The sequence below is a fragment of the Diorhabda sublineata genome, chromosome 2 (genome assembly GCF_026230105.1).
Source record: "Diorhabda sublineata isolate icDioSubl1.1 chromosome 2, icDioSubl1.1, whole genome shotgun sequence".
NCBI lineage: Eukaryota > Metazoa > Arthropoda > Insecta > Coleoptera > Chrysomelidae > Diorhabda > Diorhabda sublineata.
Genome location: NC_079475.1, coordinates 415766 through 441420, shown reverse-complemented (window position 1 = coordinate 441420; position 25655 = coordinate 415766). Strand labels below are relative to the sequence as shown.

The 25655-nt window shown below is 34.0% G+C and overlaps 1 protein-coding gene across 1 annotated transcript; it reads left to right on the top strand.

The window, feature by feature from the left end:
* The first annotated feature begins 10405 nt into the window (after window positions 1–10405).
* Window positions 10406–25422, top strand: LOC130453082 (plasminogen-like). The gene is made up of 4 exons (XM_056792674.1): window positions 10406–10423; window positions 12504–12726; window positions 22223–22356; window positions 25231–25422. Exons 1-4 carry the CDS (start codon window positions 10406–10408, stop codon window positions 25420–25422), a joined length of 567 nt encoding a protein of 188 aa, XP_056648652.1.
* The last annotated feature ends 233 nt before the right edge of the window (window positions 25423–25655 follow it).

Sequence of the window (25655 nt, the reverse complement as noted above, 5' to 3'; positions counted from 1 at the left end):
TCGAGGATAGATTGAGCTACTAACACAAAATAAATATTAAACAAACATTCGACAAAAATCCGATTTGACCTCCAGCCTGAACTATCATTCAAAATTTAATCAAATTGCTCAGAGAATTCTTCAGCAGATGTATCATTGAGCAATGAAACTCTCATGTTTGTTGTAAGCAAATATATGCAATGTATACATCCCTCCGGCATATCAAGTAGATGCTAAAGAATTGAATGAATTATTGGAACAAATTCCTCAAACTAGACTAATAGTCGGAGACTTCAATGCCCATAACACCTTGTGGGGATCAACATCAATAAATCACAGAGGTCGCTTACTAGGAGATACTCTTGATGACGCAAATCTCTCCATCTTAAATGATGGGAAGCCAACTAGATTTAACATACAATCAGGACAGGGTTCATGTATTGACCTCACTATCTGTGACTCAACTTTGACTCCAGCTCTTTCCTGAGATCGGCTGGACTATACCTACAATAGTGACCACTATCCAATCGTCATTCATAACAATAGAAAAACAAATGGAACTGGAACAAAAAGCAGACTGGGCTTTTTTCAAAACAATTATCTCAGAAAGTTTGACAACTCACACAATTATAACAGATATAGACGAAGCTTTAGAAAACCTTATTAGTATTGTTCAGCGAGCAGCAAACATATCAATCGGAAGAACTACACATCTGAAACGACGGAATCCTGTGCCGTGGTGGAATAGTCACTGCGAATCAGCAATAAAGAGCAAAAAAAAGCTTTCGATAGATATGAAAGACACAATACATCAGCAAACAAAAACGAATTTTTGAAACCCCGAGCCGAAGCTAGACGTACAATAAAAACTGCTAAACGCAAATCCTGGACAGAATACGTCTCTACAATAAATTCTGAAACACCCATGACGGAGGTATGGGAAAGAGTGAGAAAAATATCAGGACTTTACAAGCACCATAATATAAACATGCTAGAGAAAGACGGACGCACAACAACAGATAGTCTCAATACTAGCTACCACTTACAAAAACCGCTCCATGAGACGCAATTTCGATGATACTATTATTACCCATGGGAGAGAAGAAAAGGATGAGGTAATGATACAATTCGATGAAAACGAACCCATCAATTTACCTATTACCACCCAAGAATATGATGAAGCTCTTTCAATCCTGAAAGAAACGTCACCAGGACCAGATGAAATACCAGTTGTCTTCTTGAAACATCTCCCCTTAATTGCCGACGAATACATCCTTAACCTGTTCAATACCATCTGGCTGCAGCATAACTTTCCAGAAAAATGGCGTGAATCCATAATAATTCCTATACTGAAACCACAAACCATTAGAACCCATCCTGAATCCTATAGACCTATATCACTCACATGTGCTATGTGCAGACTGCTCTGGACTCTAGAAAAAAGAAACCTTATTATATCGGAACAAAGCGGATTTAGACAACAAAGATTAGCCGTGGATAACATAATAGACTTGGAAAGTGAAATCAACGAAGCATTTGCCCTAAAAAACAGCTGTCTAGCTATTTTCTTTGACATTAACCGAGCTTTTGACACTGCAAGGCATGATGATATCATAAAAAAATTATACGAATTCAACATACATGGTCACTGCCTGGATTTTATCAAAAACTTCCTGAGAAATCGAACATTTAAAGTTAAAACCAACGGCACCACCTCCGAAAAAACATATTTTAATAGTGGTGTACCCCAAGGATCAATCATAAGTCTCACACTCTTTATCATCGCAATCAACGACATCCTGAAAAACTTAAAGTTACCAGTAAAAGCTCGACTATACGCAGATGACTTAGTTGTTTACTGTAAAGGAAAAAATATTAAAAACCTCTTCTCACAAAGTCAGGCTTTTATCCATAACTTAGAATTTTGTTAAAAAAAAACTGGTTTTAATTTTTCAACTACAAAGACTCGCTATATTCTCAAGACAAAAGAACATACCAAATATACCGGTACTAAAACTTTATAATGAAGACATAAAAATGGAAACAGCAATAAAATTTCTCGGAATACTATTCGACCACACACTAAGCTGGAACTACCATATTAGAAACCTTCTCCTAGCTTGCAACAAACGACTGAACTTACTGAAAACGCTAACAAACAAAGAATGGGGTGCGGATCGACAAACATTACTAACATTGTACCGAACACTTATTCGATCAAAACTGGATTATGGATCAATTGTATATTCAACAGCAAACAAATCGCTACTGAAAAAACTCGACAGCTTTCACAACTCAGCCTTACGTTTGATAACAGATACATTCAAAACAACACCAGTGGAAAGTCTGTACTGCGAATCAGGGGAACCATCCTTGGGAGACAGAAGAATATATTTGAGCATTACATATGCAGCCAAATTAAAATCCAATCCTTCCAATCCGACCCTCCAACACTGCTTCTCCAATAAATTCCCAAATCTTTCTTCAAATAAACCCAGAACCCCCAAACCTTTCTATGCTAGAATTCGATCATATCTAAGCGAATTAAATTTCTTTATTCCTGAATGCCTTCCTATCGAATCTTCTCAAACTCCACCATGGACAATAGGAAGCACGAAATTCATTACCCATCGCAATCATTACACCAACTTCCAAATATATGATAAAAGCTCCTCAAACCCTATCCACTTTCACTGCAGAATTATAAGCAATATATAGAGCTACCCACTTCGCCGCTTCATCAAACAAGCCTAATCATGTCATACTCACAGACTCCCTTGGCTCAATCCAAAGTCTTCAAAAAATTCACACCACAAATCCATTAGTAATCAAAATCAAGCAAAAACTGAAATACATACAAGACAACAACAATGAAATAGTATTCTGTTGGATCCCCTCACACATTGGAATAAAAGGAAACAAAGAGGCAGATGTGATGGCTAAGGAAGCTGTAATTAGTGATAGTGCGGAGTGCGTGAACTTTTTAACTACTACTATTAAAACAATCTTAAAGCGTAAAGTGTTTAATAAATGGGAGATCAAATGGTCAACATCCACACACAAACTTCGTGAAGTGCAAGACTCAATAAAACCATGGTCAATACTACCGAAAAATCGCAGAGATGAAGTTCTTCTAACACGTCTGCGTCTAGGCCATACGCGACTGACGCACAGCTACTTATTTGATGCGAAACCCAAACCAAAATGTAGCAACTGCAATTGCAAGTTAACTATAAAACACATAATCGCAGAATGTCCATCTCTTAACTCAGAAAGATCATCATCAAATCTACCACTCGGAACAATACGTGAAATGTTAGGACCAAAATACAATATTACTTATTATCTTAAACAGATCTCTATCATAAATTTAATTTAAAAAAAACAAAAACATTTTTCGAATAACTGAGACAAACGATTTCAGAAAATAATTTGCGAAATAGAAAAGGAACGCAGACATAAGACAAGAATAGCTAGAGGTTAATGCCCTTTGGATCGGGAAACAAATAACTAGATATCTACACATCCACTGAAAACTGACTTGAAAACTACTAGTGAGAGTTTTATGATGAAGAAAAAGAAACACAGTTCACAAGTTCTACGAATTCATAAATCAAAAAAATTTTCATTGTACCTCATTTTCGGGTTTGAAAAATATGATGTTGAGAGTTCAGTTTTTTGTTTGATTTGCAACGATAATAATCATTCCCTCAAAAGAAAATGTTCGTAAAAAATATGTGCATTGTAGCTTTATCGGAATTCAGTTTTGATTTTGTGATTAAATATAATGAAGATTCAGAGACAATAATTCATCTGAATGCAAGAGAGCCTAGTTAATTTTATCAGTTTTTCATCAGAAAGAGAATTAAATGCACATCAGAATCCACACCACACCTATTATTTATTCATATTGTCCCCCTTAAAAAAATCTATGTTCTTCTCACATGCTACAAATATTTTACTTCATTTTGAAAGGGTGAATAATAGTACGTGATTATCAATGAAAAGTTAAATGTACAATTAATTTGACTAGGTCACTGTTGTATATTTGATGTACAAGCCAACGGATGAATTTTTATAGCAGCGATTATAATATAAGATTTAAAAAAATTGTCCATTCTGTTTTCATATATGTATCAATTTTCCAAAGTGATTATTAACCTTGTTCGGGTATTCATGTTAACTTTAAATTGACCATGAATATTTTAATGACGGATTCAACCTTTTACCTCAGCCTTTTCCAAACATTGAAATGATGTTGATCAGAATGCATTCATAAAAATAAAAATTTATAAATTTTGAAATGATAGTATGGACGGTTTTAGGTGTGTTGCAATTAGTGTGTGGCGAAAGATCAGTAGCTATTGTTAATGTGAGTAAAACTGTTTCTGAATATTTTTTGTTCTCCAGCTCAATTAGTATTTCACGCTATAAATTATTCTAATTAACAGATATTCATTATATAGGCTGTTCGATAAAGAACAAGACAAAAATTTTTTGTTATAATTTCAACAGATTCGTCCTGCAAGATCTCGCATTTGCAACAATACAGGTATAGTACCATCAGCTGATTGATTGACGAACTTTTGTGAAACTAATATTTTCGCATTCTGTGGTAAATTTTATTTTTTCATTATTCTTGTTTTTGTTAATGGTATTTTTTTTTAAAGTTTTTGAAAGTTTAAAGTTTTTTGATACTCTGTAAAAAGTGAGTATTAGAAGAGCTAGAAGTTAGTGTAAGATACTAGTAGTCATAATGATTCTACAATAGTCTTGTATAATATCCAATAACGTGAAAGAATGCATTATTTGCAAGTTGTCTTATTTCGTGCCAAACGGTCTTAACTCTTATCTTCTTGAGTTATTTCTTTCTTTAAATACAATACTCTGTAATGACGAAGAAACATAAATAGATTTTAATAAAAAATAACAATAAGCAAACCGAAGTAAACTTCAAATGAGTGGATTCATTTGTTGGTACATTGAAGAACATGAAATATTGTATTTGAAGAATACAAAATACTGTATCCATCATCCCATGTTCACTCGTGGAATTTACACATCTGCTATATAAAAAGAGAAACAATATAAGGATTTTTTTTACTATAGTCAATAAAAACGAGCATTCAATAGTATTTCAGTTTTGAATCCGCTTCTCAGTAATTTCTTTACATGAATATTCGAATGTTCAATTTTGGTGGCATTTTGAAAAGTTAATGGTACCGAAGACATTGTTTACCACTATACCAGTACTCACAATTACACTGTCTGACGCGCGTTTCGATAACCGAGTTATCGGCTTCAGAGACTCAAGGTAAATTAAAACGTAATAATTTCACCTAACTATTTATATTGAATTTTTCCACCAATGAACTTCCTTTTGGAAAAACAATTCCAGCGGGAAGATTATTTCGGCAGGGAATTTCACATTTATTACTTAACTAATAACCTAAAGAGTTTAAAGCTGTAAGGAATATGCTCTTTGTCTCTATTTAATCTATTCTTACATTGAACAATCTCAATGCTTCCAAAAAATATTGTTATCTACATGTTTCAACAATTTCACATAATTCATATTTATTTCATGATTATGACTCAAAGTTCTTGGTAATAATGGACCTCTTAGTCTGCCTAACATACTTCTCGTCACAATCATCACAGCTTCATGAATACCACTTTTTTTCAAATCTGTTATTCCATCCTAGGGATTACTCAATCTGTTGAAAATTCCTTTTAATTCCTCTGTATAAAAAGGATTGAAAGGTACTAGAGCAAGTTTCTCCTATTTTCCATTTTGATTTTGGAAAAATTTGGTTTTACAAAGAGATTTGATGGAATTAGTTGATATATACCTGCACATAGCGGTGTTTTTCCTGAATACATCAAATTCTAGTCTATTATTATTCTCAAATACTAAAGTATCTAAAAATGTAACTGTCCATTTTTCTCCATTTCATAAATAAACTTTATGAATCGACATTTTCAATTGAGTTTTATTAATGAAATTTTCTGTAATTGTGTAGTATAAATATCACCAACGGTTTCAGAAATTCCAATTTAGTTAAGTTGGTTGTCTCGATATACCCTATTTTTCGGATGTACCATGGTACATTCATCATAATACATAATGACCTTGGGCTGAAACCGTTCAATTGTTTCTACATTTCATAGGAATGTGTTCGAACATTGATAATCTTATTCGGAACTATGTATTTATATTACGCTCAAAGACCGAAAACGGCCAGTCGCCATTTAAAACAGCCATAACGCGTTCTGTGCGCCTTGAGTTTGCCACACACACACACACACACACACACACACACACACACACACACACACACACACACACACACACACACACACACACACACACACACACACACACACACACATTTCCCTTGAGACGAGCCCGTCCCTCTAGGCATCCACCCCCGGATAATTCCACGAGTGGGTGCGAAGAAGAACATTCCAACCACCCCCTGTCAATTCCGACAGGTCCTCATCCTCTTTCACGTCACAGTTTCGCGTGTAGAATCCCTCCTCTCCCCTTAGGTCTATGGGAGATTCTGGGATGTCTTATCTTTTTATTAAGAGATTAGCCTGCTGGCTATACACTCTTGGCTTCTTGTTCTGGACGTCTTCGTGTGTGTGTGTGTGTTTCGCGGCCTCGGGTAAAACCTCTTCCTACCTCCTGCCGATAGGAAAAGATCTAATCCGAGTGGTCCTTCGCCTTTTCTATAGCTGTCCCCGATGTACATTTCCTTGTGAAATGCAGAACTACCGTGTCGGGGGGTGTCCTCTTGTGGTTTATTTTGTTGGGCAATGAGTGTTGCTATGAGTATCTGCATATTTTGCAACATACTCAGTAGCTCTGGTGTTTTTTCTTCTGTCTTTGTTGTTTTCTTCGCAACTTGTGCGTAAGTGCGTCCTGTATTCTTTGCTTGGCTGTTTTCCGTCTTTTTCGGGTGTTTCGGGCAACCCTTGTAGTTTGCGGGGTGTTCTCCTCCGCAGTTCCTGCAATTCGGTTTTTCAGTCTTGTTGAGCGTGCATCCCGCCGCTCTATGCGCTCCCGCGCATCTCACGCAATGCACGTCCATGTTGCACGTGCTTTGTCCGTGATGGAATCCCTGACACCTGTAACATTGTACAGGTCCGTCGTGCCTTTTTTGTTCTACCACACTTATTTTTGTGTGGCAGAGGTATCTTAACTTCTTATAAGTTGGTTCTTCTTTAGGTTCTATTACTACCATGTATATAGGTAGTAGTTTTCGTGTGTTGTCCTGATTTCTTTGTGTACGGCTTGTCAACTGCCATACTTTCTTCGGTCTAAGTCCATTTTCCTTCAATTCCTCCTCTACCTCCGACACTGGGGTGTTAACAGCAAGTCCTTTTATGACGAGCTTCCTCTCCTTTTCTTCATTGAGTAGGTATGTATACCACTCAATCTCCTTGTACTCGCTCAGGAGCATCTTCATCTTGTTAAATACGTCTTTAGTTGCCGTCGTTATTTTGCCCGTGTGTATTCCCATTTTACACTGGGCATCGATTTTTCTTTGCACTAGCTGTTTGCGTAGTGATGTCCACATGAGAGGGGATTTTAGAATTATCGGAGGTGGCCTTCTCTCCGGTTTCGTCTGTTACCTTTGTTCGTCTTTTTTTATCTTCTCCAATTCTTCTTGGATTTGTTTGTCCGTTGCTATTTCTTCATCAGAGGATTGTCTCTCTGCTTTCTTTCTTTTTTTTGTTTTTCACTTCCATGAAGTCTCCTTCCATGGGGCAGTCTTCGTTTTGTGTTTCTTCTTTTGTTTTATTTTGAGTTTTCAACTCATCTCTCAAATCTATTATTTTATCTGCCAATTTGTAGTTATCGGCATTGACTTCTCTAATAGTGTCCTCTAAGGACTCAATTTGCTTGTCTTTAACGATTATCATTTCTTCGTAGTTTCTCATCCTCTCTTCGAGGGATTCAATTTGCTGTCCCATCGTCTCAACTAGCGCTTCATAATCAGCTTTTTGTTGAATTATGATTTTAGATAACTCAACCCTATTTTTGGAGTTTTCAGGCTCCATGCCTGTTACTCTCTGTCTCGGTTTTCCTATTTTTGCTTCGGTACCTGGAAATTACCTAAAAGAAAACTTTCACTCGTCGAAGTCTCGGAGTCAACTGCGTTTGCCAGAAAGCGTTGTGGATGTTCTTATATAGCCAGAGACCGAATGAAATTATTTTAGATTTAGAAGACGTCAGCTCACGTAATATAATGCTGTTTATTAGTAATCCTTTGGTAACAAAGTAGTACAACACTCATTATTTGAATAAATGTTCAATGACAACGGTTTTATATATGTTTTATACCTACATAGTCAATAGTTAATATATCTAACCTAACCTAACTGCGTCAAACATAAAATTCAATGCTATGCCACAACAATTCCTCATGCAAAAATAAATAGGTGGATATGAAGCAAAGATTGATTTTAGTAATATATTTTTTACATTAAAACGACTGTTAATAATTTATATGAAACTCGAGTAACTAGTGTGTTCTAAAAAAATCTACGACAGCTTATTGGTAGACGTTACCTCACTTCATTGGGTAAGTATTTTACGGTATATCTTCCTTTTTCAGTTACCATATCAATATAATGTAGGATATGCAGTCACTTGCGACATCCCCATTGTAAGTAGATTATTAAGAAATTGATAGTTAACAGCTGAGGATTGTTTACAATAAATAATGTGTACTGTAAGCATTTTCACAAATTATAACCTGGTTTCAGATAGATTGTCTATTAGCTGTTTACGGATCCTAACCCAGAACGAGATTTAGATCACAGTTTTCGAACATTGCGCTCAATTTTCTTTGGAAATTCCAAATTTAAAACATGATCTACAAGAATGTTTGATTATTATCACTTTTTTTGTGCGTTAATTCATCCATACATTTATTTAGCTGTGTGATATATTCTATTCTATGTTAAATAATTGTTATTAGGTAGTTATCAACGATTTAACTACTCACTCACCACGGATTTTGTACTAAAGTTTAATATTTTGAAATGATGAGAAATATAGGAACTACAAACATCAGAGTTAATTCTAGATAGCCATTTAATGCCAATAAATCACTTTAAAAGTTCAGAAAACCATAGACAAATAAAACAACACGTCAACTGATCTCATTTACCCACCGATCTACAAGGCTAGAAAGGATCATATCCTATAACTACGACCCGATTAACTCGATCAGTTCCCGAACAACAATGACGGGGTGCGGGTTACTTCCCGAAGATTCAAATCATGATCGGGTTAACCCGATCATAGTTTCCGAAAGTCTTTGTGATGTACTCAACAGCTAACAGTACATTTTAATATGACTACTTGTTTTTCTCACAGGTCCATTTCTTCTCAATTATTTTTCTTAGAGTAATTTGCGATATCGGTATCAGATCAGGATATTTTTTTGTATATGTGCGTAACTTCCGTTTCTGTTCCTGCTCTCTCTCTATATCCAATATTTTTTCACCTTTCACACTTCTGGTATGTGGCATTTTTGTACAAATTTACATCCCCTATAAAAATAGAGTCTGGAATCTTAAAAGTTTTTGCTCGAGTATGAGCAGTATATAATTATCTTGAACTTGAAATCCGATTGGGAAACAATGTGAGGATGAACGAAAGTAAAAGAAAAAATTAAATTTTGAAAGATTTGAGAAACGTTACATGCAAAAGTAATAGAATGTAATGTATGAAAAGAGTAGTTCTAAGTGAAATAGAAAAGAGAATGGAACACCACAAAGGCTGAGTGAATATATACATCTACAATAAAATCTAATTATGAATGAATGAATGAAATAACTTCACCTAACTATGATGAAAAAATGATTAACAAATAATATCTATGTTACCAAAATTCCAAGTTTTTTATTTGATTTAAAACAAAAATAGAAAAGATGACAGGACTTTGCTTCGATTAAAAAACCTTTTACATAAGAGCAGGATTTGTTCTTATGCTGCAAAGCCCGAAGTTGACAATTGTTTTAACTGTACAATAAATATACCAGAGCACCAAGCGAGGAAGGGATGAGAATAGCTTTTTCCAAACATGACAAAAAACACTTTCCAAAATACAACTGTTAATAATATTTCATGCAAAGGATAGGTAAGCAACTTTTTCCATCGATGAAATTTAATTCACTTCTAACTTTCTATTGCATGTCGGCTTTGCGTTGTTTAGGTAATTCCAAATTGTTGTTTGTTAGCTTAAATTTTTTAACGATATCCCGAAATTCTTTACTTTTTTCAATGAAACTTGTTGCATGTTTTGTGAAGTTTCTTAACTCGACCTACTTGTCCATATCATTACTCTTAATAAATATGGTCCCAGTTTAGCTGTTCAGCATCCATTTTAAAGGTTTCCATGTTTAGATGATTATAGTCACGATAGTGAGTTTTCCCAAGAACAGTTGTTACACTTTTGAGATCAAATTTTACACAAAGTTATGGTCTTGTCCCGGAAATAAAAACAGATTCCTCGCAAAGCATGTCGTTATTTACAATAATAAAGTGAATTAGAGTGGAAGTGATCATCACTATATCTACTGTAGTCGGCTCACATATAACTTGGTGAAGGTTTCCAGAAGAGTCTTTAGCCTTTGTTTAGGTAGCGAGAAAACAAGGAATAGCTCTTGGAACAAAATACTATTTTACCCTGCACACGGTATGAATTTAGGAGGGGTTATGGTACATTGGATGCAATAACTAACCTAGTAAACGATATACAAATCACATTTCTTAAAAACAAATATCTTGTTTGCTTATTTCTAGATATTAATGATATTAATACATTCGCCGATTGTCTTCAGATCTTGGAAAATATGATGTAATCTTGAGTAAAGTGGAAGAAACTGGTATGACCCTCTGAATTAAAAAATGCTCAATTATATCGTCTTTCACCAGTCATAAATTTCGCACATCGGAAAGCATAACTCTGTATGGGCGAACATTGTCGGTACTAAACGAGTATAAATACTTGAGTATCATACTAGATTGTAAATTACTATGGTCCAAACATATAAGTTATTTAATAAATAAATGTGAAAAAGAGTATAGTCTCTTAAAATGTGTCCTTCTATTGCTATTATGTTTTACAGGACTTATATTAGATCGGTTGTAGACTATGGATGTTGTTTATATGAATCGGGTAGTAATACAAATTTACAGCAAATAGATTGTAGACCAGTGAATGTATTATTGGCAGAATGTAACGAACCTCCTATAAGGTGGCAATCATTGTTTCAGAAATATTTATTTAAACTTTAAACCCTCTGATCGATTAGCAAAAGAATCAGTACTAAATGGAGTTTTTTGTAACGTATAAACAGGAATAGATGCGACCAAATCAATAAAAAATAAAATGTACGTGTCCTGGCAGAAACACCACCGGGTTACTGCCTCATGATCCTCAATATGAACTCAATCACATTTTTTTCTGATGCAGCAATCACATTCATAAATCAAACAATTTGTTGCAGTTACTTGTTAAACAAAACTAGTATTTACCTCTAAACCTCACACACCTTTTAAGCATATGTAACCAACAAACTTTGGATCTATTAGTAAATTTTATCAAGGAAATTAATATCTAAGTAGTATCATTGAAACATTCTGTGGCTGATGGACTTGCTTCCACGCCATTTTCTTTCACACGCACAGTGATAAAGTGTTTATAATTTCTTGTATTAGTCCCGTAATTTAATTAATTCTACTGATTCTGCGCTGCATCAAGGTAGCCTTTCATGGATAAGCTTCACCCCATGCAGCCCGCCCCACACGTACTGCTGTCTTTTAATGTGTTTATTTCTAAAGTCATGTATTGATATACTTATTCCAAGAATTGAGACGAGTGAACCCGGAGCTCAATCATAGAGTCGAAGATCATGTCGGTCGTTAGCTATTCTAGTAAGAGTTAAGTTAAACTTTTGTGTGAAGGAGAAAAAATAAAATATGGACTATTATCTAAATCTTGTAACATTTCTGTTAAATAACCCAAGTAGTTAATAGCCACAAAATGAACGTGGAATCTTAATATCAAGTTTATCAAAATATAATTACAGCAACAAAAAGAGAAGACCAAATAAAAATAGAAAATTTAGTTGTTTATCAATTTGTATTTTGGCTTTTTTACCTATTGTTAATTTTGGGACCAAAAAGTAGTTAATACGTCAATAAAATGTACAGGTTCCAGTATAACAAGAAACATAGATATTAGAAGGTCTTTAAATAACATACCTTACACTCACTTTCAACTGTTACACAACTTGTGATGAACACTGCACTATTATTCATAGGACTTAGATTGAATAAGCCATGTTAATCCTTTTTCATTACTTGAGCTTACAGGATTGCCCTGCACCGTAGTGTGAGCCTCTGCAATAAAATTCAATTACTTTGATGAACTAATACAAAAATCATAACTCACCATTCCCATAACGTTAGTAAATTGATATTTTTGTTCACGTTGCAGAGATTTTATAAACCTAGATTAGGAGAATTTCCATTCCAAGCAAGTTTAATGCTTCGTAGAAATAAAACAACCACCACTTTTTGCGGAGGAAGCTTAATACATATCGAATGGATTCTAACTGCTGCTCATTGTTTGGAAAATGATGGTCAGCCATTACCTGTGTACGTAGAGAGTTATTCAGTAGAAAAGCTTCTATATTCATTATTATCATTTGTTTCCAATAGTGTCAAGCTGCTTTAACCAATCTACCAGTGTCAATTTCAATAGATGATAATACGCTAAACTGTATCAATAGTTTTCGGTGAGATATAAGAATTCACAAAAATGAGGTTTTTTAAACGAAAATAGATATTTCATAGATATCGTAAATCATTTCATGTAATTTGAGTTCATTGTGTTAGAAATAAAATTGGAAGGAAGGAAGGAAAATTGGAATCACAATTGTAGTTTTTATAAAAAAAATGTTACATTTCTACGTTAGAGTTGTACTCTTATTTATAGACCTTATTTTATCCAAAACCATTTGTAGCCCACCTTTTAGTTTTAGAGTTCCCATTTTCTCTTTTCTTTGGGCTGACTTAGATAAAGGTAACATTTTTGCTACAAAAAATCTTCTATCTGAAGTGCTGACTGATCTATAATTATCAGTTCCTGCTAGACCTAGTTTCATTACGTACTCCCTAATGCGGCAGTAAAAAAGTCAGTGAGAAGGTGGACCATAATCTTGTTAAGGTGCAAATATTTCTTTGATTTCACTATATTATATTTCCAAAGAATCTTTGGTCCGGAGTTATTTCCTTCCTTTTAGATGTGTCTGGTTCCAAACATTTCCAAAGTTCTTGGTTATTTTTATTCATATAGTTTACTTATAGTGAGAGTTGAATCAGGTTTTGTTCAAAACATTAAATACATTAGACACCCGATTAGACTTCGACATTTCATGTGTATCAGGGGTTGATCGTGTTCTATCCGGATATCGCAAACGGAAAGTATCGCAGGCTCGTTCAATAAGCCTATCACATTCCCCGTATATTACCAGCAAATTGAAATAATCTTCATTAATAAATCCTAAACGGGACATGATGAACACTTTTGCTTAAACGCTTAAACGTCAAGCTGTTTCCATTGTTTGTTTGTTAATATGTCAGTGTGAAGATTTCAATTTTTTTCAAGTTTCTATAAAGACCGTTAATTTGAGATATATGAATTTAAGGAGAAAAATGGGGGTTGCCATTTGAAAAAAAAAAGTTCTTAGATAGCGAAATTCGGCTCCATTTTCTGAACACCCTATATAAATTTCTGTCAAGGTTTTCACAGATTTTGAAAGCTGTAAGTATTTTGTGTCCAAATACCAAAAATATCAGATCTGATTCACTTAAACTTAGAAATATAAGTTTTTTAGTGAAGGACTGCATGTGTCCAAAAATTTGGAAAATATGAAATAATTAAAAAATTCTGGACTTTCGGCATACTATGCCTTATATAAGTTATATTGAAATGTCATAGTTTCCAAAAATTTGATAAAAACCATAGCATTCCTCTTAACATAATGAAGTTTGGGTCATCTTCGCTACGGTATAACGTTTCAGAAGATTGAAATTATTTTAGCTGAAACGGGCATTTTGGAAAACCCATGCAAGCAAATTTTCAAAACACTAGTCGCAGTACTTTCCCATATACATATCGATTCAGTTCGTCGTAAAGGACCCTGTACAATAAGAGCAAGTTGGAAAGCATGATCGGAGAAGGGCTGGAGACCGTAGACATACTGGAAAAATGTGAACTACACGGCTTGAACCTTAATGTATATAAGAAATATGTATGAATAATATAATACAATAATAAAATTTTACTTATTATATTTATATATATTTCTGACTGGCAAAGACATCTTCACAATCTATAAATATATTCCCTACGCCAACTGCTGGATTTGAATCGCGTAAGGCTTATAATATATCAGTATATTCAAAATTTAAGTACATTTTTATTAACAATATCTAATTAAACAATTAAAATATTTCTGAAATGTAATTATTATTGAATCAACATCATAACTATCAATGAATGACAGTTTTCTATGGTTAACTCAGTGAAAATGCTATTGACGTGTAAAATTCAAAGTTAAATAATTATGGGTACTCAGCAATTGGGGACCTTAGTTGAAACAAATAACAGTTTGAGTCGCAGAACCGCAATACATGATCATTAAATTGTTGTTTATTTTATATTAAAGTCTCCAATAGCTCAGTACCCATACTTATTGAACTTATCCTTTACTGATTAGACTGTTTTTATGTGAAACGTTACAAGAAATGAAAGCCTTCAGTGGCAATTTTTTCAAATATGTCCGTTTTATCGATGGGATCTCGTTACTTCATAATTTTCAAATCAAAATATTCCAAAAACGGTACACAGTATCGAGTTTTATCAAGAGTACCTTTTTGGTGTAATATTGATTGATCTTTCAGATTATTTAAAATTTTTGCTCAATAAATTCAATATTGAAAAAGTTACGTTCAATACTACTTGGTACGAACCGTGTAACTAGCGCCCTCTATGAGAGTGAGACATAAAAACAAATCCATTGGATGTATTAGCTTCCAAAATATATTCGTATGGATGTTCAATACAATCTTACCAGTAGTTGCGGCAAAATCGTAAAAAATGAGTATAATTTTTTACTAAGCAAACCCCAAATTTTTTTCAGTTTTCTATCTATCCTAAATACGGAATCAACTTCTTTTGAAACACCCTGTATATTTTGAAAAGTCTTCTTTCTCTGCGTCGCGAACAAGCACTCATAAGTAAAAATTTATTCTTTGGTAAAATCATGGCCATATAAATACTGATGCAGCAGAATATATATGTATAGTATGTGTGCTTTCTAAGAATCCTAAAAATATTAGTTTCTTATTCTCAACTACTGATCCTACCAAGAATTCATTATCTTTGTCGGTCCTAACTGTCTTCTTGGTTTGCATAAACTTCTTACTCCAAAAGAAAGAAAATCATGTCAATACTTTCATGAAGAGAATATTGTTTCCTTAAACTCCTCAAACATCGACGGTTTGAGGCAAAGTTATTCGTTTTTTTCCTTTAATTTCTGATATTTATGCTATCAAATCAAACTGCTCGTAACAAAAAGGGAAATTTCTTGGCATCGTCAATATAAAATGTGTTTGTAGCGTTACAATCATCTTGCCGCAATTTTTTTGTATTTAGATATTGGACTTTTCTGACCACAAAAGCCCAAGAAGAGTAAATATTTTTCTGTCCTATCAGTAGGTCGACAGACGCGTTCTTTCTTGTTTTATGTCACAATTTGTAAGGTCTATATTTCTAAATCGGGTAAAATCTTCAATCATTTTCTTGTGCGTACATTGCCACAAGCTACAGAAGGATAAGCCTATAATTATTAATATTAGGAGTAAATTCTGTTTACCTCTCTGGTAATTCAGAATTGATGTTTTTCCTTTTTTTCTTCCACCAAAAAAATTGGTAATTAATAGAAAAAGTTGAAATTGAATTTTCAACATTTTAAGTCGGACTGACGCGAGAACCTGCCTAATGAGAGCTTTACATACACTTCTGTGCACTTCCCTGACTAATACTTGGAAATTATAACAGCTATTGACAATCTATTATGATACATTTAAAGTTACCTAATAGAACTACCACACTAAATCAACAATAACAAATTTTGAAAATTTCAGAAAAATGTAAGAGTGGGAATGCGCTCCAGGATAAAGAACAACGTAAAATAATAACATCAATAAATTTTAATTACATTTAAAATAGAGGTATTAAGCTAGCAAAGCACTAAAGCCATTGTTGATTCGAGATTAAAATTCAATTTTCTAAAATGGCACTATCCAAAAACTCTAAATGAAACGACGCGGAGCTTGTACTCAAATTTTCCTTAAGAAGGACTTCAGCAGCTGCTTCTATTTTTGCCTCTTCAAATGTCAAATTTTTCTAAGCAATAGTAGATTGAAAGGATGAATAGTAGAATAATAACAAGTAAGAATACGACATTCAAAAACATTTATTTCACAACAAACACAATCAGAAATAGTTCTGTGAATACACAAAGTGTTTATTGTTGTTTCTAAATTACGTCAATGAACTTTATAGATTGCTGTTTTGATAAGATTCGTATAGATATGGAGAAATAGTTGAAAAAAATGCGAAGTAGATATGATGATAATACGAAATTTAACAAAGAAAATGGTGAACATGACACTTAATGTAAGTTAATTCTTGCAACAACATGCATGTAACGGAAGTAGGAACAAAAATGCCGAATAAGAGTAATTATTACTATAGCAAAACCTTTCTAGACAAACATTTATTTACCCTGATGAAGAGCAGATGCGGCGCACATTTTTATTTTAATACAATATGTTGAGAGATTAATTTCCTCTACACTTGGCAAATCATTTGAATATTATATTATATGATAAGTGATATTTTTCAAGTAGACTAGAAAATGAAATGTTATATATAAGTACCTTTAAGGAAATATACAGGATGTACTGTATAAAAAACTTATGTTTTCCTTTCTTCGTAGCCCCTGAGTCCCTCTGTATATACAGGTCTCTCTGTTTTAAAATTATTATTGACAGTCACAACTTGTGTATTTATATATAAAATAGAAATTTGTTTTAATGTTTTAATAAGAAAAATGATTTTTTTCTTTAGTTATATATTTCAAATATATATAGCAGTAATCAATTAAATTATTTCTAGTTTTATTAGAATTTAGAAAAGAGGGCTATATATTTTACTTGAATTAATCAGGTCTTTTTTATCATTTATAGCTTTGTCGTTCTTATTGATGTGAACCATTTCTTAAAATTCTGTTTTTCGTGTATCAGATTCTGCTCCAAGAATTTTTGAAACTTTATAATTGAATTTATATTTTTTTGATATATCATGGTCCGTTAATGCAGTTTTATTCTTTTTATCGTAATGATGACCTTTTAGTCTATTTTATAAATACTGAAATGTATGTCCTATGTAGAGAGCGACACAATTAGTACAAGACAGTTGTTATTTAATATTACTTCGTATGTTTTTTGGTAATTCAAATTTTAATTTAGAGAAATATTTGGATAATATATTAAGTCCTTATACTGATATCAAATTTATTGAAATAATTTGATAGTTGTTGGGAAAGTCTTTGTACATATATTAAGGAAACATGTTTTATGTTTCGCTCCTGCTTTGCTTTTAATTGATTGTAGTATCTATTTATTGTATTATATATTTATCAAATTTTTCGAATATTTATTTTCTTTAAGTTCTTGCTTTTTTAATAGCTAAACATCTAAATTCAGGATCTGATAGTTGGATAAATCTATCAGCCAAATTTATTATCAGTGATCTTGAGGACCAAGTTAATTTCGTTCTTATGTTCTTGTTAATTTTTTAAAATGTGACATCAAGAAGTTTTTTATAATAAGAGTTGAATTTTTTATTTATGTTGATTTGATTCTTTGGTACGGCAGTAATGCAATCATCTACATACCGGAAAAACAATGGAATATTTATTTTTGCTTAGGGCAGTTTCATCAGGATCTTCCATTAATAATTGTGCTATAACACTTGAAATAGAAGCTGCAATAACACAACCATCAATTTATTTATATATTTCAATTTCATATTTGAAGTCTATCATTTCTATAACGATATGAACTTTGCCAACTACAAAAATTGCGTGGGATCAAACGAATTTTCCAGCAAAAAATCAAATTTCCATTAATCTTGATGAGGATGACATTTCCAATTATTATGATCTAATCAATTTTTACAATAAAAACTATGAACTTGAAGATTTATAGAAACGCAATTGTGTAGCATTATATGTTAACTAAGCTCTAATATGGAAGTCTTGCTGATAGTTTCAATAAACCTATTTTTATCATGCAAAGGACAAAGTTTTCATGAGAACTTCTAGAGTAGTAAGGAACACTTCATTAATGTTTCTTTTATCTTGTTAATGAATGTAAATGGACATGGTAGGGATACTTCATTGAATTTAAAAAAAATTATATAATGCGTATTATTTATAAGTAATTATTGTGTAAGTTAGTTAGTCTAGTCTTAAAGTTCAAATAAATAAAATGAGTAAGAGACAGTATTTATGAATTGATCTCGTCAATTTCTACAAAAATGGACGAGAAGATTTCAAAAAAGAAGAACGATATTTCGGCCAATATTTATAGAAGGTTTCGACAATCAATAAGGATATTCCAACCATGAAGGAAGATAATTCGACGTTATATTTCTGCTGATGTTCTGTCATTAAAAGTTGACATTTCTGCTGACATGGAAACCAGAATGTCATATCTAAGATCAGATATCGAGATTGAAATGACAATGATGAAAAATCATATGGGTGAAAAAATCTAAAAGAAGAAGAAGAACATTACAAATTAGAGAACACGAGATATTCTAGTAGAAAAATTGATTGATCACATGCACTACTCAAGGTGGCAGATAATGGTAGATTTACCCAAGTAAAGGCCCCAACGTTTGACAATAAGACGTGTTGGACCAATAACGTTAAACATTTGGAGAGAGCCGTGAGAGTGAATAATTGGTCCGATAAAGAAAAGGCAGTGAATATAATCATCACACTGCGAGGAGACGCCTAAATATATTCTAGAAGAAACTGACGACTTCGAACAGCTAAAGAAGAAGTTGGAAATGCGGTATGGTCATCTAGAACACCTGTAGCGATTGAAGTTGAAGGGCCGCATTCAAAAGCGTGATGAAACTCTTCAAGAGTACGAGGTAGACATTACCCGACTTGTCCGATTTACTTATATCTATCAGCACCAGAGAACATGATGAAATCTTTGGGCGTTCAGACATTCATTGATGGCATGCGCGACCATGATATGCAAAGGACGCTTAGATTAACCCATTCGAAAACCTTAGTAGATGCACTAACTGCTGCTCTAGAAAATAAAGCAGCCACGATGGCTTCATATAACAAAGTAAGAACCAAACATAAAGAAGCTGACGAAATCAACTAGGACGGCTCGGCTACGAGAGGGCAGCACCGACCCAGGTCGTGTCAAAGACCCTCTTAAATTAATGGTTTTTGTAAGAAATTGCAATAACAGTGTATATGTGGAGAAGTGAATGAGAAAAATATACTTTACTGGAGCAATTAGAACCATTATAAGACTCGATCTGATAAGCTGCAATCAGCAAGTACTATCCAGAATTCGACCATGAACCGCCACAGGTAAAAGTGCCAACGTTCACGGAAAAACACAAGTCTAATTGGCAATTACTGTAGAAAATTTCCCACATAAAGTAATCGTAGCTGAACATTGAACAAGACGTAAGTCTGGATATGGACGTAATGAATCTTCATGGTTTCCAATTGGACTTTGAAAACAGAACCATTGAAGTGGGTTCTGCAGAAGTATTCTTCCATTAATCTCAAGGTAACACGTTGTTGGCAGCTGTAAATGAAAATACTGTTCTATCTACGCGAAGCGAAACTATGATAGTAGCGCGGCTACTAGGGGTCATTGAAGAAGGTACACCGGTTATGATGGAGCCATGAAACCACGACGGAGAGGGAAATTCTCTTGAAGTATCGAGACCTATTTGTACCAAAAGAAGGGTTGACTGGTAAAAACTCAGCCGTTAAACACAAAATCGATATTGGTTTTGTCAAGCCAATCAGACAATCAGCTCGCAGACTATCAAGAGTAAGAGAGAGAAAGCTGAAAGAATAATTCGTTAGATGGAAGAGAAGCGAGCGATTGAACCATCCATTGGTCCATTGGTGTCTCTAATAGTGCTCGTCAAGGATAAGAATGGTACGAGATTCTACGTGGATATCGCCAGCTAAACAACGTCAAGCAGGAAGACAGCTATCCTCTATCTACCCCGAATATTTACGATACACTGAACACATTATCTTACCTAACTTGGATCTGAAGTCTGGATATCAGGATAATAGTTCTCACTTAAAAATGATTCGTGTGAAGATTTTCATAGGTATATTGGGCTCAGTGGGGCTCCCATGTCTTGGAAGAGGGCTTTTTAAAAAGAGTGCTAGAAAACGATCAGAGAAGAGATGACAGCTAGTCAAGCCAAGAAAGAGAGTAGCCGAATAAGTTACACTGTGGTCCATTGGGAGGGAGTGAAGAAAACCCTTCAGCGCGTTCGTGAAAGGTTGTGTACTTGTACTTGTGCTACGTATAATGGACCATCAGCTGATATAGTGTGCCCTTGAAAGTAGACAGCGATAAAGGAATATACTTCGAGAGCCATGTGTTCCAGGAAATCTGTTACTAGCTAGGAATGAAGAAGTCCAGAACGACCGCATCACATCCACAATCAGATGGAATTGTCGAGAGAATGAACAGGACCATTGGCAAATATCTGTTCAAAGAAGTTTCTAGCCAACAAAGAGATTGAGATCCCTATTTGCAATTGCTTCTCGATGCGTTATCAAGGAGTCTGGTAAAACACCTACAAAAATCCTGTTTGGACGTGAAAAAAGACTAGCTAGCTAGATATGGGGTCAGTACAGAACAACAATAAGATTTGTTGGAATCTTATTTGCTGGTCTGCAGCATCCTTGCCCGTATCAAGAACGCATGAGGGTTGGTAGAAGTTTAGTCATTTAGAAAAAGTTGAAGAGCAGATCCCAGCCCCCAGCAAGACGCGAGAATCAAATACAATTCACGGTACATCTTCTACCTGGTAATCATCAAAACTATGACCAAGATAGCGAGTAACCAATTGGATTGGCGGATCGTCAGAAACATGGTAGAGATGATATTCCAGGATACCGGAGTTCACACATTAATTTGAAGCTATCCACCCCGTTATCAATACTTGGTGAAGACGGTACCCTGTTATTTACATACGACCGGAAAGTGCAGGAATGGTTCTAGTTGCCGATGTCAACTTCCAGTTCCAGCTATACATAAATTCCAGAGGAAACTTCCATCTAAGGAGGAGGTAATGCTACAAACAAGTCCACGAAATAGGCCTATTATGACGGAATTCTAAAATTTGGTGAATTTGCGGGAATTTTTTTATAAACAGGGGCGAGTGTTATTTTTTCAGAACTAATTTCTAGGAAGGTCTTTTCATTTATTTGTTTTGTTTGTTGATTTTCTGGAATATTTGAGAAATTCGTTTGGTGTTTAATGTGTATGAACGAATTTGTTTAGCGGAGTAAAAATTATAGTGAATGGAACGAAATAGAAAACCAACCGGTGAATTTGAATAAATTAAGTTATTTAAGAATTAGTGAATAATTAATTAATGTATAAGTTAGTTGAGTCTAGTGTGAGTCTTCAAATAAATGATATGAATAATGTTTATAAATTCACCCCACTGATAGAAAAATATGGATAAATAAGAACAACATTACAATACGATATAGAGCGGTATGCGTTCTTTGTTTGTACATCTCACAGCCAAAGTTATATTAGAGGATTTGTGTCTTGAAATACATTGATATTCATTTTTTCCAATTTGCACTAATAGTTTCCGCTTATTTCTATGTTTCATGATGAGTTTATGAATTTCAATACTCATTCTGTCGAAGTTTTTAGCATACATTATTTTTATTTTAAATTATTTTCAATTTATATCATTTCTCTCCCATCTGGATGAGAATTTATTGATAATTACATTATAATTCCAAAATCAATGTTAGAATTATTTTTCAGATGATTATCATCAACCAGAAACATTGAGGAAAGCCATCCTCCACATTGATTTCCCGAACAAATACTTCATGAATTCAGCAAAATCCAATGAAATTTGTTGCAGCTCTACTATCTCCGAAGGAAAAGCGTGTAAAGTAAGTAACTATTATCTTTTAGTGGAGAGAACATTCAAATATTAATCGGAGCATCACACTTCAATTAGTTTAAAATAATCTTCTCACAACTGAGTAATTAACCGACAATGTAAAGCTTTATGAATTATATGAAGGATATGATTTCCATGAAAAAAATCACTCTCCTAGTTAAATTGAGTAGTTCTCCAAGTAAATCCATCACTATCGGCTCCAAAATTCGCAGTCCTCAATTCCATTAAATCATAAAAAAGTATTTTAAGAAATTTGCTTGGCTATTGTTGAGAACGCTGAGTAATATGATTCAGGGAATTCCATTAGCATCATCGACAGTTACAATTCATTTTTATCCCAATCGGACTTCATCATAACCATGAGACATTTTTCCTGTTTCTAAACATTTCGTATGTACAAATTATTCGGAATTCCTAAAATGCAGAAAGTGCCAACAAACATCAGAGACCATTCAAAATATCTGCTTGTAGTTGTTAGCTTTTGCCGAGTAGACAGTTGACGAAAAACAAACCCGACATCGTGGTGATTGATAGAGGAGTCAATTCAGTCCTTCTTGTCGATGTAACTATACCTAATACTCATAACAATGTGGAAATAGTCCCAGTTATTATGTTAGCAACTGTAGACGTGTCTAAGATTATGCACGATGGCATCGCCAAAATGGGGTTACCAAAAAACACCTTCGCCGACATCCAGAAGACTCTAATATTGAATACTTGCCACACAGTGAGCAAGTTCATTATGTGAACTAAGCCTAATCCTTTCGATACTTTGTACCCGGATAGGTATACCGGTAGTAGAACATAAGTCTTTGCGGTGATCGCAACGTGACGGCGTGATAATCACCAAAATCGAGAAACTCATCAATAACTCTCCTCCACCGGATCTTGCTGTTTTTACGGCGACGCAAGTCAATGTACCATTGACCACGGAAGCTGGATTGCTAAGGAAGCCCGTGAAGTGTACCACTGAGTTGAATTCAATCGTTATACGCCCCCACTTCAAAGAAACCCAAATGTAGACCGATATGACCACCTACCGATACGCCATCAGCAAATATAAGTAACAAATCCGTACCAATAACAGCAACAAAAAATCTCGGTGGCTATGCCGCCTAGAACGTTCTATCGATACCCCTAGAAGCGAACGCAATCTAAGAATTATGCCTAACGCCTGTAAATGCTTAAGAAATCACACCAAAAAAAATATTAAAGAATATAGGTACTCACAGACAACAGTCAGAACACCATTTGCGTGTATATATTGATCAGCTTAAGCAGAAGTTGAAAGCGAAATTTAAGCGTTTATCGAGTTACATTAAGTACCTCTGGCACAAAAGTAGCAACAGGATAACATTTTTCATAGCAATCAAAAAGTACAAATAATTTAATATTTACACTAACAATGTATATTCCATATTTTTCTGCATGATGGATAATATCTACGGACGATGTTGAATAAACACCAGAAGAGCAAAAAACGAGAATGAGAACATGAAAAATTGATAAGCTCACGGTTGCTGCGAACACAATGATCTCCAAATATGATTCCACACTTTAATCTTTCAAGTTATGTTCCTAGTTTTTTCTATACATATATACGAGGATATATTGGAAAATTCTTAGCTCACTATAGAACCAAACAAAATTTCAATATCAAAATATTTTGTTACTCAACATATCCTCCTCTTAATTGGATACATTTATTACAGCGAACCTGCAACGTCTCTAGACGTTTGTGTTTCTTCTTGCTCTGCAAACCAGACCACAGCTTTTATTACCTCCTCGTTGGAAGAAAATTTATGACCTTTTAAGCTTTTCTTCAGTTGAGGAAAGAGACGATAGCCATATGGAGCCAAATCAAACCCAAAATCACGAATTTTTTGCATGGCAACATGAGATTTGTGTGCAGGGGCGTTTTACTGCAAAAACAAAACACCTTTGGATAGCTTTCCGCGTCTTTTCTCTTTAATTTTTTCCCGTACAGTGGTCAGTATTGTCGAATAGTAATCTCCAGTTATTGTTCTACCCTTATCCAGAGAATCAATTATGATTACTCCATGGCAATCCCAAAAAACTGAAGCAAGAACTTTTTCAGCAGATTTCTGGACCCGAAATTTCTTAAGTTTTAGAGAACCAGAGTGTCGCTATTCCATCGATTGTTGCTTTGTTTCTGGATCGTAGAAATATACCCAAGTCTCATCCATAGTAACAATTCGGTTTAAGAAGTCTACATCGTTTTCAAATCGAGCACAGATCGAACACGATGCTTCTACCCTTGCACGCTTTTGGTCAACATTGAAACATTTGGGGATCCATTTTGCAACAGTCTGATATAATCATGTCATGAACTGCATCGATATTTTCGGGGTCTGAAACAGAAACTGGCCTTCCCGATCGGTCGGAAAATTTACCTCTTTTGAAGATTGCAGTCCAATTTCTCACGGTTGCATACGAAGGACATTGATCACCAATGATATAAAGCATATCATCGTAAATCTGCTTATCTCTTAACCCTTTTAAATACAGGTATTTGAGGGTGGCTCCATACTCTAATTTTATCTAACTTTATACTGACACTTTTAATAAGTTATTGTTCGTTGCTGTGGTAACGTAATATTTTGTTTAGGCATAGAACTAGTCTAGGCTAACTAGATATCAATACATCCTTGTAGTGGATGAGAAAGAATATTGAAAGCAGGCAAATTCGAAAAATCGTTATTGCCTTAAAAGTAACTTAATTCTATCAGTATCTACGAATTCATTTGCTCAGTTGGATTTCAATTCTAAATAAACTTATATATAAATTGATACTTTTTATGATCAATGTTCATCATATGTCTCAATAACTTTCATTTTCTAGGGAGATAGTGGAGGACCACTTACGATAATAAGAAACCGAAAATATCTTCAAGTTGGTATCACCAGTCATTTATCGATTTTACCCCTCTGCAAAATATCTTTCAACAATTCCATTTATACAAGAGTGTCGGCTTACATCAACTGGATTTCCAAAGTTACTGGTATGGATTTCACAAAATTCAATCAGAATTAGTGTATAGATAATAATATTAGAATTATAATTGGAAAAGGTTAAATATTGTATAACTATATATTACTGAACTGAACATTAGTTGCTTTAAACATCTGAAACTATCTTGTTAAGTTTTTACGAGGAATATATAATAATAAAGTATTAAGTTTTAATTTTTTAAGTTTTATTCATTAGATCTGGTTTGCCTTTAACACATTAGTGGCAATCACTTGCAATTAAATTTATTGTTATCA

What these genes read in the sequence shown, in the direction of transcription:
- LOC130453082 (XM_056792674.1), top strand. An exon ending in ATTATCATTTGTTTCCAATA is followed by an intron (nt 12,727 to 22,222) that starts GTGTCAAGCTGC and finishes ATTATTTTTCAG; the next exon opens with ATGATTATCATCAACCAGAA. An exon ending in CCGAAGGAAAAGCGTGTAAA is followed by an intron (nt 22,357 to 25,230) that starts GTAAGTAACTAT and finishes TTCATTTTCTAG; the next exon opens with GGAGATAGTGGAGGACCACT.